General features: G+C 44.0%; 1 protein-coding gene and 1 pseudogene across 1 annotated transcript in view; both read left to right on the top strand.

Annotated features, from left to right (window-relative positions):
- The window catches only part of PTPRO (protein tyrosine phosphatase receptor type O), a 246,623-nt gene extending 239,886 nt beyond the window's left edge, over positions 1-6,737 (top strand). The window contains exons 26-27 of the mRNA XM_059185967.1: positions 4,315-4,435; positions 5,413-6,737. Coding sequence (XP_059041950.1) covers positions 4,315-4,419 — 105 coding nt within the window. The 3' untranslated portion in view covers positions 4,420-4,435; positions 5,413-6,737. The remainder of the gene's footprint in view (positions 1-4,314; positions 4,436-5,412) is intronic.
- On the top strand, positions 399-2,734 carry LOC131838203 (heterogeneous nuclear ribonucleoprotein A1-like 3; annotated as a pseudogene).
- Positions 6,738-16,733: the final 9,996 nt, after the last annotated feature.

Raw genomic sequence — 16,733 nt, 5'->3', positions numbered from 1 at the left:
ATGAACAGCTGTAGCGTATCCATTAAATGAAGAGTGGAATCTAGACAAGCATTTTGAAACCATAAAGTGCTCTCTATGGAGTGGTGTTCACCTCCCTTGGCTTCTCTTCTATTTTTATCAAAGGTTTTATTTGATTTTCCTCTAATAGGCTTTCCCTGGAGGTCAGTGAGGGCTTTGTCCTGAGCAGCCGTCATCCCAATCAACGGCTTAGACTTCTCAGGGGCTCTCAGGGAGGAGTCTGTAAATAGTCTCACATATACTTTTCCTGGGGTCCAGCTCTTTTTTTTTTTTCTTCGTGACACAAAGTTTGCCCACTATCTAGTTATGATTTGAAAAACAAGGCACGCTCTGGTCTGGCGGTGCCCAGTGCTTGACACACGCCCAGAACCAACGGGGTGATGTGTGATAATGAGAAGAGGTGGTCAGTTCTGGATGGGATACTATCACAAAACAAGGGAATATACTTACTCCAAAGCTTGTTGAAAAATACAGATTAGGCTGAGGTATCAACCTTGAAGTATTAACCTAACCTTTATAAAGTTGTCATACAGAAGACCCTTAACTCCTGTGAATATTGTGACTGACTTTCATGTCAAGGTTATTTCTGATGATATTACTTACAGAGAAGCTCTAGGAAATAAAGAAAAAAGGTAAAGGGTCATGAGATTACTTTAATTTCATGGCACCAAGACAGCCACGCTCAATATTTTGATGTGTTTCACCTCTATCTTCATTCAAGTATGATTTTTATACAATTTCACCTTATATGCTATGTGTACATCTACTAACTTGACACTGTAATTTTCCACTTAACATTTTGCTATCATACCATCCCAAATTGTCCAAAACTCTATAAATCTCATTTTAAAGACTGAATAATTTTTCGTATAGAACTGCTGTGTCTTATTTAAGCCATTCTCCTTTTTATAGGACATGAAATTGAATCCTTTCCCACTTCTTTACTATCTGTGTCCACAAGACCATTTACTAGCACGTTAGTAATAATACCTCCACCAACAACAGATAAAAATGGCAGCTTCAACAGACTCAAGCCACCAGGGAGCGTTACCATTTTCCTTTAGCTTTGCTCATGTCATGGACAAGACACAAGTGTTTCAACTTACATTTTTTTATTATGTCCCCATCTTTTGCATATGTTTTAATATTTCCTCAGTTTACTTCAGAAAACTCTTCATAAACACCCTCAGTATTAGGCATGAGGAATAAAAAGATATAGTTCCTCTCTTCCAGGAGTATTTGGTCTCATGGCCGATATATTTTATCAGTCAGATTAAGTGTGTGTGTCACTGAGTTGAGGAATTTTAAACAAAAATAAAGGTATCGAGATACGTTTGTTAGATTATTCCTTTCTGCCTGTGGATGTCCACCAAATAAGCATCATTAAAGTCTCCCTTCCCACCGCCACTGTGTCTAAGTCAGTCTCCTAAGAGCTTGAACAGCGGCGAAAGCTCTTCACCAGAGATCTGAGCTTTCAAACAACTGTTAAGAGGCTGAGGAGCCATTTTTGAGCAATGCGGAATGCTCACAACAGTGTGGTCATGAGAGATCCAAACACCAAGTGCTCCAGAGGCTCTGGGTTAGTGAAGTATGGCCTCGTGGAGGCAGTGGAGGCAGCCACGAAGCAAGGCCACACAAGGGGGTTGGAAGAGATGTGCAACCAGAGAGGGCTGTTTCAAGAGAAGATTCTCAAAGACCTGGTGCCCACTTAATTGTGAAAAATATTTTTGTTGGTGGCATTAAAGAAGACACTAAAGAACGTCATCTAAGGGATTATTTTGAACAGTTTGGAAAGTCAAAGTGATTGAAATCATGACCAACCGAGGCAGTGGCAAAAACAGACTTTGCTTTTGTAACACTTGATGACCATGATCCTGTAGACAAGATCGTCATTCAAAAATCCCACACCGTCAATATCCTTAACTGTGAAGTAAGGAAAGTCCAAGCTATGAAAGAAATGGTTAGTGCTTCATGCATCCAAATAGGACAAAGTGGTTCTGGAAACTTTGACGGTGGTCGTGGAGGTGTTTTTTGTGGGAATGACAACTGTGGTCATGAGGAAACCGGGGAGGTTGCTTTGGTGGTAGTCGAGGAGGTGGTGGATATGTGGTGGTGGTGAGGATGGCTATCATGGATTTGATAATGATGGAAGCAATTATGGAGGAAGGAGAAGTTGTCATGATTTTGGCAACTACAACAATCAATCTTCAAAGTTGGGACCCATGGAAGGACTAAATTTTGGAGGCAGCAGCTCTGGCCCCTGTGGTGGTGGAAGCCAATACTTTACCAAAACACGAAACCAGGTGGCTATGGCAGTTCCAGCAGTAGTAATGGCAGTGGCAGAAGGTTTTCACTACCGCCAGAAAACAAGGCTTAGCAGGAGAGGAGAGCCAGAGAAGCTAGAGGTTACAACCCATTTGTGAACTCAGCCAAGCACAGTGGTGGCAGGACTTCGCTGCTACAAAGAAGACGTGTTTGAGACAATACTCAGGTGCATGAGCAAAAAACTCGAGGACTGGTTCTATGACAAATTGTATAACAGGTCATTTTAGTTTCTGTTCTGTAGAAAGTGTAAATCATTCCAACAACAGGGGGCTTTTTGTTTTTTTTTAATTTTTAATTTTTTATAAACATATATTTTTATCCCCAGGGGTACAGGTCTGTGAATCACCAGGTTTACACACTTCACAGCATTCACCAAAACACATACCCTCCCCAATGTCCATAATTCCACCCCCTTCTCCCAAACCCCCTCCCCCCAGCAACCCTCAGTTTGTTTTGTGAGATTAAGAGTCACTTATGGTTTGTCTCCCTCCCAATTCCATCTTGTTTCATTGACTCTTCTCCTACCCACTTAAGCCCCCATGTTGCATCACCACTTCCTCATATCAGGGAGATCATATGATAGTTGTCTTTCTCTGCTTGACTTATTTCGCTAAGCATGATACACTCTAGTTCCATCCATGTTGTCGCAAATGGCAAGATTTCATTTCTTTTGATGGCTGCACAGTATTCCATTGTGTATATATACCACATCTTCTTGATCCATTCATCTGTTGATGGGCATCTAGGTTCTTTCCATAGTTTGGCTATTGTGGACATTGCTGCTATAAACATTCGGGTGCACGTGCCCCTTTGGATCACTACGTTTGTATCTTTAGGGTAAATACCCAGTAGTGCAATTGCTGGGTCATAGGGCAGTTCTATTTTCAACATTTTGAGGAACCTCCATGCTGTTTTCCAGAGTGGCTGCACCAGCTTGCATTCCCACCAACAGTGTAGGAGGGTTCCCCTTTCTCCGCATCCTCGCCAGCATCTGTCATTTCCTGACTTGTTGATTTTAGCCATTCTGACTGGTGTGAGGTCATATCTCATTGTGGTTTTGATTTGTATTTCCCTGATGCCGAGTGATATGGAGCACTTTTTCATGTGTCTGTTGGCCATCTGGATGTCTTCTTTGCAGAAATGTCTGTTCATGTCCTCTGCCCATTTCTTGATTGGATTATTTGTTCTTTGGGTGTTGAGTTTGCAAGTTCTTTATAGATTCTGGACACTAGTCCTTTATCTGATATGTCGTTTGCAAATATCTTCTCCCATTCTGTCAGTTGTCTTTTGATTTTGTTCACTATTTCCTTTGCTGTGCAAAAGCTTTTGATCTTGATGAAATCCAACAACAGGTTTTAATTGGACTTTTTTTGGCACCCATGCTATTGATTGCTTAATGTCTGATACTGAATAAATGTTTTTTTTAAAGGTATCAACATTTTGTCACAATTTTAGAAAATAATTTTCCTTCACAGCTTCTAATTTACCCTTTATATTATTCATTTTACTTTGTTTTGTATACAGTAGTTTGAAATTTTTATTTGTAATTTATTACTTTGCTTTGAAGTTTATAAAGTCCTTCCTAAAAGTAATCAAAGAAAAACTAACCTGTATTCAGCAACCCCCCCCCTTTTTTTAAGGCTTAATTTATTAAACCTTTCCAGAATTCATTTTGGTGTACTATGAGATGATACACAATTTTTTTTTTCAAAATAGGCCTGTGATTTATTGATCGGATAGTCATTGCCTTTATGTTAAGCTGTGATAACCTAAGTTCTATTATTAATCAAAATATTTTTACAGTCGATTCTCTTGGTTTTTCTTGTTGTAAAATTATCTCCTAAATAATGAACATTTTTCCTTTGACATCGGATCAGAATATCTAACCCCACTGAAGTAGGAAAGCAGTATATCTTTGCGTGTGTTCACACAATACCTCACTCTGAACCCTGCTTTGGTCTTTTGCTCCAGGAGCAGTACATTTTCATCCATCAGTGTGTGCAACTAATGTGGACGAAGAAGAAGCAGCAGTTCTGCATCAGTGATGTCATCTATGAGAATGTTAGCAAGTCCTAGTTCAGAATCCAGAGCGGTAAGTTGAGACGAGGCCATCATTGGCGCTCTGTCTTCAAACCACGGGAGGGGACATAACAGAAGACAGCAGTCACCAGCTGTATTGATTCTGACCCCCAAATGTATAGGGAGACAGTACTACTGCGCAGATCTTAGTGCCTCCACGCACCTTGGCTAGGGGGTATGACGGGCTGGAGCTTCGGCAACCCATTAGGATTCAACCTTTCTTCCCTCATCTGGAACCTTCAGCTGTCCTGATACTGGATCTGTGTCTGAGATATCAGGGTGCTGCTGTCCCACTCTATCTTGTGTTATGTGCAAATATTTTATTGATAACGAGGGTCATGCAAGGGGTTACAAAGGACATATGAGCTGGAGTACACATCCCAAAGGAAAAAAAAATTGACAATTTGGGAATAGTGGAGTAGAGGAACGCCTTGCTTCCATCCATTATGTGAACACTTACTTGAGAACTTCCTGAAAACATTAGTAACATATTCAATGCCTTGTGCTCAACTTTAAGTAGGAGATCCTATTTTGGAGCTGTTATACTCTTTGCTGAAGGAACAATATGCCAGTTCAAGTCAGTAAACAGTGTGAAATGTATCTGAGTACAATGAGGTGGGGGGGGGACCAATCCCAGGGTTGGGAGAGGACAGGTGTGCATTGTAGGATTCATATGGAAGGATAAAGGGCATATGGATCAGTGGGTAACAGGATAGGATTAGTACTCTATCTTCATAATGGGTAAAGACTGAGAGACAAATTTGCCAACAAGGGAAAGATATTTAGATCCACAAAAAGGACTTAAAGGGGGAAAGATGCACAGATAAGCCTGTGTCCACATGGGTGATGGGGCTGAGTGTAAAGAGAGCAAACAGTGGAATCAAGAGGAAAATGCTCTACTTCTAGCCCCAGACCTGGAGTATGTGGCTTGTCCCTGCCAGGCTGCTCACTGTCTGTCTGTCTGTCTGTCTGTCTCTCTCTCATGTGCAGGAAAGGACATGGTGTGCACCCATCCTCCCTTGCTTCCAGAGTTTTTTAGGGGCCCTCCTGGCCATTTTGCTAAGAAGAGCCCCTACTTTGTCACATGAGGCCAAGGAGATATTCGGTCTCCCTGAAGCACCGGGAAGACTTAGCCTTAAAGAGCCTACAGTGTCTTTTGGACTCCTTCACTTCTGGACATTTAATAATGGACCAAATTCAACGGAACACCACAGAGGTCCAGACGCTCTGCAAAGGGCAGGAAGCACAGCACTTCCAGAGAGTTTCCTTGGCCCTTGGCTGGTTGGGCTGAGTTTTTTTGTTGTTGTTTTTAAGTGCAATAATTTTTGTATGTGTGATTTTATCAGGAAGCTGGATCATTTTCTACCCACACAACCAACCAAGCCCGTAGCCCGAGAGAGAACAGGAATTGTTAGTATCAAATTGTACCTCATTGTTAAAAAGCGGCCTGGCCACACATGAGGAAATGTTGACTCTACTTCAAGGAAACTGAACCAGCGATATCTGTCCTCCGGCATTAAGCTGCTGGACCAGGAGCGGGGCGGGTGGAGGGGTGGAGAGAGAGAACGGTTCTACCCATAGATCAACTGCAGATCTTTTCCAAATATGAAAAGCTGTAATTCAGCTTCAGAGTAGAGTAGAAAAAATATTTAAGTCTTAATTGTTCTAGTTCTTGATGGTTTTCTTCCTTATTAACAGTTAAGTGTTGTTTTCCCCTGGACCCTCTTGAACTAATGTCACTGTCCAGATTCTTTTTTCACCAAACCAGATCTGGTTCAGAGCAGTTTGAAGAAGGACTCTTAAGACTCCACTGCTGTCTGAGCAACCTTGGTGCCTAGAGTTTGCATTCCTTTTTCTGTGGACCTGCATACATGTGAAAGCTATTTCTCTTGAGAACTACATAGGCTGTGAAAACGCACTTTCCTCCCCCCTCCACCGAAGAGCTGGGGGTTTATGACGTTAGGGCAATGAACTGCAAGCATGCTAGGATGATAATTTGGCTACTGTCAAAAAAGTTGGCTGTTGTCTCTACGGACTCCAACGGAAGTTTCTTTTGGTTTTGTTTTCGTTTGGTTGTCAGTTTCATTTTAACCCGTGTAACTAGTAACATTTTCTTCTTCTGGATTTTGTATAATTACAGTACATGGTTGTGTATTGTGATCTACAGGCTGTCAAGAGGGACACTGACAGCACTGTGAAGCCTGTTACTTTGTGTCACTTCCTTAAAAATAAGAGCTGGTGGTATGAATACACCAAGGAAAGCTTTCAGAGCTGAGAGTAAACAGAAGCTGATGGCTTCACTGTGGCTGTCCTGCCTTCCCGCGTGCGCTTCCGGAGGCTTTGTTCCCCGCGTATCTGATCACTACCCCTTGCCCTGGCTTCCCTTCACTCCTGATCATCTTCACGGAGCCATGTACCTAGGAGCAGCTTAATAATTTATCAGTGACCTTAGTGGCCGTGAAGGATGCCAAGCGAGCAGCTCCACACCCCACCGGCTCTTGTCACTGAGAAGGCCTGGCCACGGCAGACCTTGGCACGGTGCTTTGCAAGAGCGGGCCAGTGAGCCGCAGGTTCACCTTGCAGGGGGAGCGGCAGAGGACGCCCAGACCCCACGGCTTAACAGCTTGGGGCTCCTCGGGCGGGCCTTGTCAGTTCTCCACTCGCCCCCGGGCCTTGTCAGTTCTCCACTCGCTGCCCTTCCTCCCCTTCTCGCCTCCCTGCTCCCACCTCCTGTTCTCACCCCTCCTGTTCCTTTCCCTTCTTGGCCATGCGAGTAATGTATCGCTCCATTCTCAGGGGCTAAAGAAAGGTGGCAAATGGATGTGTGAAATTCTCAGATTTTCACACAAGGACAGGTCCAGAGCTACAGACGTAGGCCACCTTGGATGGAGCCGATAAGATGCGTGGGTAAGCTGGAATTCATTTCGGTTTTGCAGACCGGAATATTACTCCCCCTGAAACTTAAAGCACTTCGTGAATATTTCATGTTTTTCGTGAGCATCCCTTCCGTGTCGGGATCAAATAGTACCAGATCAAATTTCCCAAAAGAGATGTTGAAGTATCCAGGGTTTAGCCTGAAGACTCAGAGCTGAGAGCACAGAAAGTTCCCACAAAAGCACTTTACCAGTCTTTCCTTCAGGGCTCTCCACGGCCGTCCCATTGTTCACAGGGACACGGTTGCTCCTGCAGCTGCAGAATTTATAGCAGAATTTATAGGAAAGCATCCATCTGTCAGAAGGCATGGATTTTCATCCCAACAGATGCCTTGGGACTTCTCCCTCCTGAGTCTCCGTTCACGAACTGTAGAATGCCCTACCATAGCTCCAGATTTTTCATAGATAAAGAGTAAGAGCATCAGTAGGATACTCTGTGCTTTGTAGCTTGTCCTCTCACGTACCCTAAAACCGCTTTAATTAGCTTCATTTCCCCTCCGGTATGCAATGTGAGCATTCAGAGTAGAGGCTCCCAGGGCCTCTGTATTATTAATAAGGGTTTTGTTGCTGCTGTTGCTGTTGTTGTAATCATTTGAGGAGCGCTACAAAAGTTCGGAACATGGGTGCAAGCACATAGAGGTCATGAGAGCCTACATGGTGCGTGGAAAGAGAGAAGACTTTGGAATCACAAAATATTTGACTTTCAGAGTGTGGAGATCCAATCTCTTCACTGTGAAAGTCAATTTCTAAAGTTAATTGAGAAACTACCATGAGGGCCTAATTTATAAGGTTAATATTTAATACCAATCTACCTTTCACTACACATTATTATATGCTTTTATTTAACTTGAAAAGGGAAAAAAAGTGATGGATGAAAACATTTTTTTGGACAGCATTTTTTTTTAAGATTTTATTTATTTATTTGACACAGAGAGATCACAGGTAGGTAGAGAGACTGGCAGAGAGAGAGAGAGAGAGAGAGAGAAGAGAGAGGGAAGCAGGCTCCCCGCCGAACAGAGAGCCTGATGCGGGACTCGATCCCAGGACCCTGAGATCATGACCCGAGCTGAAGGCAGCAGCCCAACCCACTGGGCAACCCAGGCGCCCCTGGACAGCATTTTAATTCAAGGCTTATCATTTTCCACTACAAAGTCAACGTGACCCCTCAAATTGAGAGAAGTTAGTAAGATTATTTTAATCTCTTATAAAATCCTTGATCAGATTTTCTAAAGTCTTTTTCTAAAAGCTGTCCCTCCTACCCCCACCCCCTGCTCCCTTCACCGCCCCAAAAGGTGATACATCTCTCAAAGAAGGCTGTGGTGTCAACACAGAAGGCAGGGTCTAGAGACACTGGATCTGAATTTTTTGCAGACCATATGATAGCTGCTTGCTAGAGGATTGGCCCTGAGCCAAGGAGTTAAAGTTACTGAATCCAATCTGTAAGAGCCAAAATCCTCCCTGCTTTCTAGCAAGGAGGCCTTCCTTTCCACCTCAGGAAATGTCTGATGTAATGTGCTTCAAATAAGCTGGCTCGCTTCCTGGCCCACAGCTTTCTAGCCGGGTGCTTGGCACAGACTCAGAGTCCAGAGGCCATGCCCGGGACTAAATATAACATCTCCTTTGGCCAAAGGGGTTATAAAGCAACAAAACCACAACACATGCAAACTTCTACCCCTCGTTTTTCACAGCCCCATTTTGGATGCATTTGGAAAAACAAAACAAAACTTGAGCTATGACATCTCTCGATGCCTGGCCTTTCAGAAAACTGAAGTTTTGGTTTTGGTTTTAGCCAATGCTGATGGCCAGGCCTGATCCTGGTGGGTTACTCGATGAAAGATGGAGTGTGATGTGTGGCACTAGGAGATGGATCATGACATGAAATTTAGAAACTGAAGGCTGTCCAGAACCATTAGTGATGTGGAAAACAGCAGGTCAAAGTTCCAAGACTCGAGAGAAGGGGGCCATGAAGCCCGGAGTAAAGGAAGAATCCTTTGTTTATTCAGACATTAATTCAACAAATGTTTGTTGATCGAATCCTGTTGAACAAATCAACCACTGACCAGTGAAAAATTTCTTGACGACTTGGGATATACTGGGCACCATGAAAAACACAAGTGGGGCCATATGGTTACTCTCAAAAATGTGCCATGAAATTGTTTGGTTGTTGTTGGAAGGACCAAGAAAACAGTAGTCAAGTCTTTTTCACTGTGTTTCACTTACAGATCTCAAAATGTTGTCGGAGTATTTTCCGCAGTGCCTACCAGTCAAGATAATGGCGTTGGGCTTCCTTTCCCCTGTGGCTTGTAAAACAGCCACATTAGCTTTCTCATTGTTCTTGTGGCTCCTCCGTCACCACAGATGCTGACAAGGTCCCTGTCCCTTGAGGAGAATCACCAAACTAGCCTCCTCTCCTCCTCAAAACAGGATTCTCCTCAACCATATATAGCCCTGGTAGGTGGCGAGTTCTTTTGTACTGAGCCTTCTGGCATGCAGAATTGCCCCCTCACCAGACACTCCATCCCTTTGTTGGTCAGAAAGCATTTCCTTCTCTGTTTACACATAGAACCATCCTATTGCCAACATTAAGAATGTCTGCGTCTATACCTCTCATGGTTACAGGCTTGAAGCCCAAATCGTGTCCCCATTTTGGTAAAGGGGCAGGTGCTGTGTAGGCACATTCCCGCTCCGAGCTGCTCTGAACAGAGGCCGAATTTCAAAATTTCCAAAGAGGCCAAATTTGAGAAACAGTCAACTTCTAACCCTCTCAAAAAATCATTTATTTACTCAACATCCCCTGTGAGACACTGGGGCTATGAAGATGGATGAGACCAGGTTCCTGCTTCGAGGAAGTTCTGTTCTATTAGAGGAAGTTAGAAGTGAAACTAAAGGCAACGAAGTGTTACAGGCGCTGTGATAGGAAAACATAAAGCACCCAACCTGGACCCAAGAGCGGGACAGGTGACTTTTTTCTACAAGGGTCAAAAAAGGCTACTCTGCCAAATAAAAGAGTTAAAGACTGCAGAGCCCCCATTAAGACAGACTCATGATGTACACTCATGCCTATACTCAGCAAGCGTTCATAAGACCCACTGTATCTGTCACCAGGGCCCATACGGGCAACTTAACCCCCAACTTAGATGGAGGTTAGCACTAACTGACTTTTCTTTCTAGCTGACTCCAAAGTGACCATTTCTTTCCAACCCTGCACAGACACCTCTAGCTCAGGTGTTATTCAGCAGAATCCAGTGGATTTACTGTTATGGCTGATGAAACAGAGTACATCAGGCCTGCATTTTCCAGCTGTTTACAGTTCCTGCTGTCCAAGGGAACACAGGCAAAAATGGTCAGCTCTACCCCCTGGCCTGCGGCCCCTGAAAATCACCCAGGAGCAACCTTCCATCTCTGCCTCTCTGTCTGCCTGCCTGTCTCTCTCTCTCGGAATCACTACCCAGAGCAGGAGTACCTGCCTACAGGCCCATGATGGGACCAAGGAACACATTTCCATTATGCGCTCACAGTGATGCTGGTAGGGCCAGCCTGGGCAGTCAAGCTGCTCTGCACAAATACGGCAGCACGAGGATATACTTTATGACCGTGTGTGGCCTCTGTTACCATGGGAGATTTCCAGAGCAGTGCTGTGTACTTCCCAATAAAATTCCCAGAAGGCAGGTGAAAAATGAAACAGAACAGAGCAAGGTTACCCCACAATGCAAACAAGTGCTCAGGAAAAGGCCATAGGAGCAATGATGGTTCTTTTCATAAACTTCTCTATGGACATATATGCATTCTTCTCCAGAAGTGGTCTTCCCTTGCGTTAGAGCTCTCCTTCTCTTTGTTATTCCTTTTAAAACCCTATCGTAAGAAGACCATTACTTGGGAAACTCACTTGAATTCTTTAGCCCTATGTGGAGCTGTTGGCTCTGAATCAAAGTCCTGGATTCCTACAAACAATAGGGCCCACTGTGGTTTCACCTCAATAAAAGCCCAAACGTACAGGAGGCCGTGAGGCTTGGCAAGTCTGTTGATATTTAGTAATCCTTCGCTATGTGTCTGTTACAGTAAGTTTCAGAGCAGTGGCTAGGAGTTCAAAGCCAGCGGACACAAAATATTTGTGTTCACTTCTAAGAACACCAAAAAGTCCAAGGGTTTTAAACTAGGAAAAGTTCACTGGAAACACTACTGCTTTTACAGTTACAAAACAGAATGGTCTTAGAAGGGTTCCTTTATGTCCAAAGCCAAACCAGATTATATCCTCCCTTGACCCGTGAGGGAGCTTGGGAAGCAGGTCAGCCGAGGGGCCAGCAGTATAGCAGAGCAGGGCTGTTCAGAACAAGAGACAATGGATGGAGAGAGACTTGAGCTGAGACTCTGGCTGTCTGTAACTCAGTTGTTTCATCTGTGAAATGGACATGGTGATGGTGGCTTTATGGTGCACAGGGCTTCAAGATACAATAACATGTAGTGGGACCAAAAGCAATACCTGGAAAAACACGGCATACTGCTTGGCTCCCTGAGACAAGCCAACAGCCCACTGTCCCCAAGGGCCATTCCCCCAAGGGGAATTCTTGAATAAATTTGATCAGAGAAGTTGGTCTCTAAATTGGGGTGGGTCAGTTTCCCCAGGGTGACAAGTGAACCCCCACCCCCACTACACCTGGTCACACAGCTCAGCATACAAAGGAGGTGCAGCCTGTCACGCAGTGCAGACTCTTGTTTCACAGGGATGGGGTCTCCAAGCAGGGACCTACCCTCCAGATCAGAGTCCTGGACTGTCCGTGCCTGCCCTTCTGCTCTGATTCTCTATTGCCAAGTGCTTGTGCCTAAGTGGGAGTAAGAAGAGCTCCCTCTATCGTGTTGTGTTGAGGATTCAATGCAAAGCCTTTGCTTTGAAGCCTCGTAGTTTTAGGAGGCAGAGGGACATCGCTGAACAAGGAGGGACTTGGGAGTTAGGGCAGCCTGTGCTTGGACATGCTGTAGCAGGGAGCCCTGGAGATGGGACTGCCCATCTCTAAGCTGAAGTGTCCCCACAAAAGCAAAGTAATACCAACCATGTGGAGTTGTGTTTGCGTAAAGGACCAGCTGGGGCCTAACAGAGCTGGCACGGAATAAAGGTTGTCCAATTCCCCAAGTCCCTCGGCACGTCCAGATGGCCAAACCTGCCACTAGTTCCAGCACCGCGACATCTCCCCAGTGCACATGTGTAGGTGATTCCATGATGCCCTGTGGGCACACTTCCCACGTGATGCCCTCCCTGAGGCCTGCTCCCTAGACTCACGGGAACAACCCTCTGGGCTCAGTGTTGCTCAACTTGGAGCCAGCAAGTCTGTAAGACTGGCTTCTTCCCCATCTGCACACTCGCCTCTGTGTGCCACTGGGCTGTAGGAGACTCACTTTGACAATTGCTACAAGAGGCAGGCGAGAAGCATCCAAGCCATTCCAGATAGCTGTTTTAATTTGCATTTTGTAAATCCATTGTGCTGTCCCCAGGGCATAGACTAACAATAGTTCCCTTCCTCCTTTTTTTTTTTTCCTATTGCTGCAAGACAAACAAATGAATTACCTAAATGTCTAAATTCTGCCCTATGATTAGGTTGGTTGTACAAAGGAGGTAATAAACTAACTTCCCTGTGCTGTTTTCCTAATGTAAAATGTGTCTTGCCTCACTAGCTGCAGAATCGTGGGCTGCTACAAGCTAATCATGCTCTAGACCTCCTCGCCTTGCAAAGGGCTGTATTTTGTAAGCTAGGCAACAGATCATGGCAGCCGTCTTAGCCTGTGGCACACTGATTCTGTCACTTTCATCTCTTCCCTGGTGCAAATCACACTGTTTTACCACATGACTCCCAGGAGCTGAAGAAGACCCTGCCGTTGTTCTGTTTACTGCATAAAGCACACCACAGATTAACTTGCGGCAAGTATGTATCTCTTCCTGGCTCTGCTCAGGCTGTCACAGGGAAAAACTGGGACCAAAATCAACTAATATTTGTCAATTTATTGGCATCTTTTATAATTTCTACTTCAAAGCATAATATGAGCCTAAGAGGGGGCGCCTGAGTGGTTCAGTCGGTTAAGCCTTCGGCTCAGGTCAGAATCCCAGGACATCAGGCTCCCGGCCCAGCAGGATGTCTGCTTCTCACACTCTCTCTGTCTGTCTCTCTCTCCCCCTCTCCATCACTCATTCTCTCTCAAATAAACAAATAAAATCTTAAAAAAACAAACAAACTAAGAAAGGATGTCCGAAGGCTATTTTCCTGTCTAAATAAAGTGCTGTTTTGGAGGGGAAGTCAGCCACCTGAAATTTCCCAAAGATGTAAATGACTGCTGAGACCAAGTCTAGTTGTGGCCATGGGATGATCAGCTTCCAATCCCCCTTCAAGTTCACCTGCAAGGGTCTTTGCAGGGGAGGTAATCTATGGGATCTGGGCCAGTGATTTCCAAAGGAGGCTGCAAATCTCCTCTCTGCAGCTTCGGTGAGAGAAACTCTGATTTTATGTTTGATACGGTGGTACACTACATAAAATTTCAGGTTTTGAAAAGATGCTTCATATGCTTAAATTTTTTTGTATACTGACCTATGGTATCTGAGTAAAGATTTGCAGGCTCTACAGAAGTCTAAGAGAGTTGAATCCAAATTTAGCTTTTCTACATATTGTGTGACTTTGTACATGCTACTTAACTCATGTATGAGTCTCAATTTTCCCATCTGTAAAGTGGGGTTAAATGTGAAAGATCTTAGAATACTGAGTTCAGTTCTTTCAGTTCTTTTTCCCCTTCCTTTAGGCTAGATAGGAGGCAGAAAAGAAAGCCTTAGCATATGATATCAGCTTAAAGTAAAAAACTTTAAAGCAGGACCAGGTACAGATAGTAATTTCTCATCATGTGAATATATTATTCCTTGTTTTCCCATTAACTGAAAGAGACTGTGTTCATTTGGGGGGGATGATAGGAGTAACTAAAGTAGGACAAATTATGTTTTACTCCACAGCCAGGCTTCAGGGATAAGAAAAGAAGCAGGAATTTGGGCCAAGAGCCTGGGACTACAACTCAGGAAGGAAAGAGCCCATGAGACCAGCCTGGACCAGGACCATCTGGGCCCGGCAGGAGCCCTGACTCATTGCCCACCCGGTCCCCACACCAAAGCAAAGGCGGTATGCCTTCAGGAAAACCTTCAGGAGGCTCTTCAGGAAACACCTCAGCTATTAAAATATCCCCTTTGATACAGAAATCCAGATTTAGGACTTTAGTCCTCTCAGAGCAATTGATGGCCATATCTTTGATGGCCATATCTTTCCCCAGTTCAGATTAGACACTACCCAATGTAGTTTTTAGTAATTCCTTTTAGCTTATCAGATTTTTACTAGCGGCTTATTTTATCACCTTTCTTTTATAAATTTGATGAGGTAAACCCAAATATTTGGATACTGGAAGATACTCTTTGCCTGGTAACTATGCTCCTTCTCCACCAAAACCCTGAGAGCTTCCCACAACACTGAGTTCCGAACACCAGCTGCTTCAGCCTCTTTCCTGTCCTCTACTCCGAGAACAGAAAGGAACAAAGGGGCCAGGAAAGGAGATTTTGGGAGTAGATCCTGTAGAGGCCTGTAGCCAAGAGGACACGGAGGAAACAAGATGGTGGAGAGAGAATGGGTGAAGAGGGGAAAGATATGAGCCTAGACTGCCATTTCTGTCTGGGACCCAGGACTTGCTGGAAATACTACCTTTCTATGGGTGTTGCCTATAACAACTGCAGCTTTTTGTTTTTTAAATTTTGTTTTGTTTTAAATAACGAAAAGAAGTCCCCAGAGAAGGAGGGTAGAATGGTATCTGCCTGCCCCTCCCACATTATTCCTAGGGGCCCCTTACATAACTCTACCAAGATCTCTGACTAGACTAACTCAGAAGCATGTCCTTTGGGAAAAACTTAATGTCACAGCAGAAAATCACAGCCTCTAGGAACCCCCCCCCCAACTGCTGGTTTTAGGGTGTACATTAGCCCCCAGGAGATCAGTAAGACTAGCTCCTGGGATAAATAATGCAAGCTGCACAGTCCTTTTGATTTTATGTTTCCTGAGGCCAGAGTCTGCATCTAGGGTTCTCCTCCATATCTAATTTTTTAAGTAGACAATACATGTTTAGTGTCTTCTCCTGCTTAGAAACAATCAGTCTCTATAGAAACACCTTTGTTGAGTCTGGACTTTCTAATCCTATACCAGTCTTTAGTGTAGGCATTGAGCTGAAAGTGAGCACACCCAGCCCCGGAGAGACCTCTACATAACCCCTAGGGCAGCCTCCATAAATCTATTTTTAGAAAACAAATGAATCTCAATTTTCTATATATTTTCTTAGAGAAAAATACGAAAGAAAGAGTTTTAAGTAACTAGGATATCTCTCTCATTTATTTCCTGTGACTCAGTGCCTATTAAGTAGAAGAGAGATAAAGAGAAAATTTACGGCTCACCTTTTATAAGCAGTACAAGTACAATCATTGTATAAGTACAATCATTGGGACAAGAAAACTCACTGGCTCTTCAGGGATAATTCCCCAACTGCAGTATAGCAAGGTAGCTCCAAGCAGAGCTCGTTAGTCCTACCAAAATGAGGAGGCAAAGACCAGAGTCAGGGCACTAGAAGTGGCTAGAATTTCTAAAGAAGAGCACCAGAGAGTAGGCACCGGTTTGCACAGGACAACGTCACCCAGTGTGTAGCTGAGAGTGGCCGCTACAAGGTTGGGAGTCCAGGAAAGCAACCAGAAGTAGCAATGTTGGAGGACACGAGAGGTCCAGCCCAGCAAAAGTGAAGAGACCTGTTTAACAACTTCTAATACTTTGGGAATCCATCTGAGATAAAAAAAAATAACCTGGAAATTCAACCCCAAAAGAAAATCCCTTAGAAGTAAGGACTCCACAGTAAAAACTACTCTTGACAGATGCAGACAAAGCCGAAAATTAAGCCCTGGCCAGATATGCAGAAGACAGAGTTTTTAGATAAAGTCCCATCAAGTCAGAAGACCTTGTGAAGCAACTCGAGCCATCATGACCATTCTAGCAAAGTATAAAACCAAAGCCATACAAAGTCAAAGTCATCAGCCAGTGCAGAACTGCTTGGTAGGAACAAGAATAAATATTCTTCAAAGACAGAAAACACATTCTAGAGTATCAGAGATATCTCTACAATGCCAAGTATATAATAAAAAATTACTACACATGCAAAGAAAGAGCAAACTAGAACTCACAGGGTGGGGAGGGAGAAAAAAAGCAATCAATAGAAACTGAGCTTGAGATGGCCCCAATGTTAGATTATAAAGCAAGTTTTACGTGTTATAGTAATAAAACAAGTATTTTAATGAGTGAATAGTCTTGGCAGAGAAATGAAAGCTAA

Source organism: Mustela lutreola, chromosome 8 (genome assembly GCF_030435805.1).
Source record: "Mustela lutreola isolate mMusLut2 chromosome 8, mMusLut2.pri, whole genome shotgun sequence".
NCBI lineage: Eukaryota > Metazoa > Chordata > Mammalia > Carnivora > Mustelidae > Mustela > Mustela lutreola.
The sequence above is the reverse complement of the archived record's forward strand: the minus strand, read 5'-3'. Positions and strand labels throughout refer to the sequence as shown.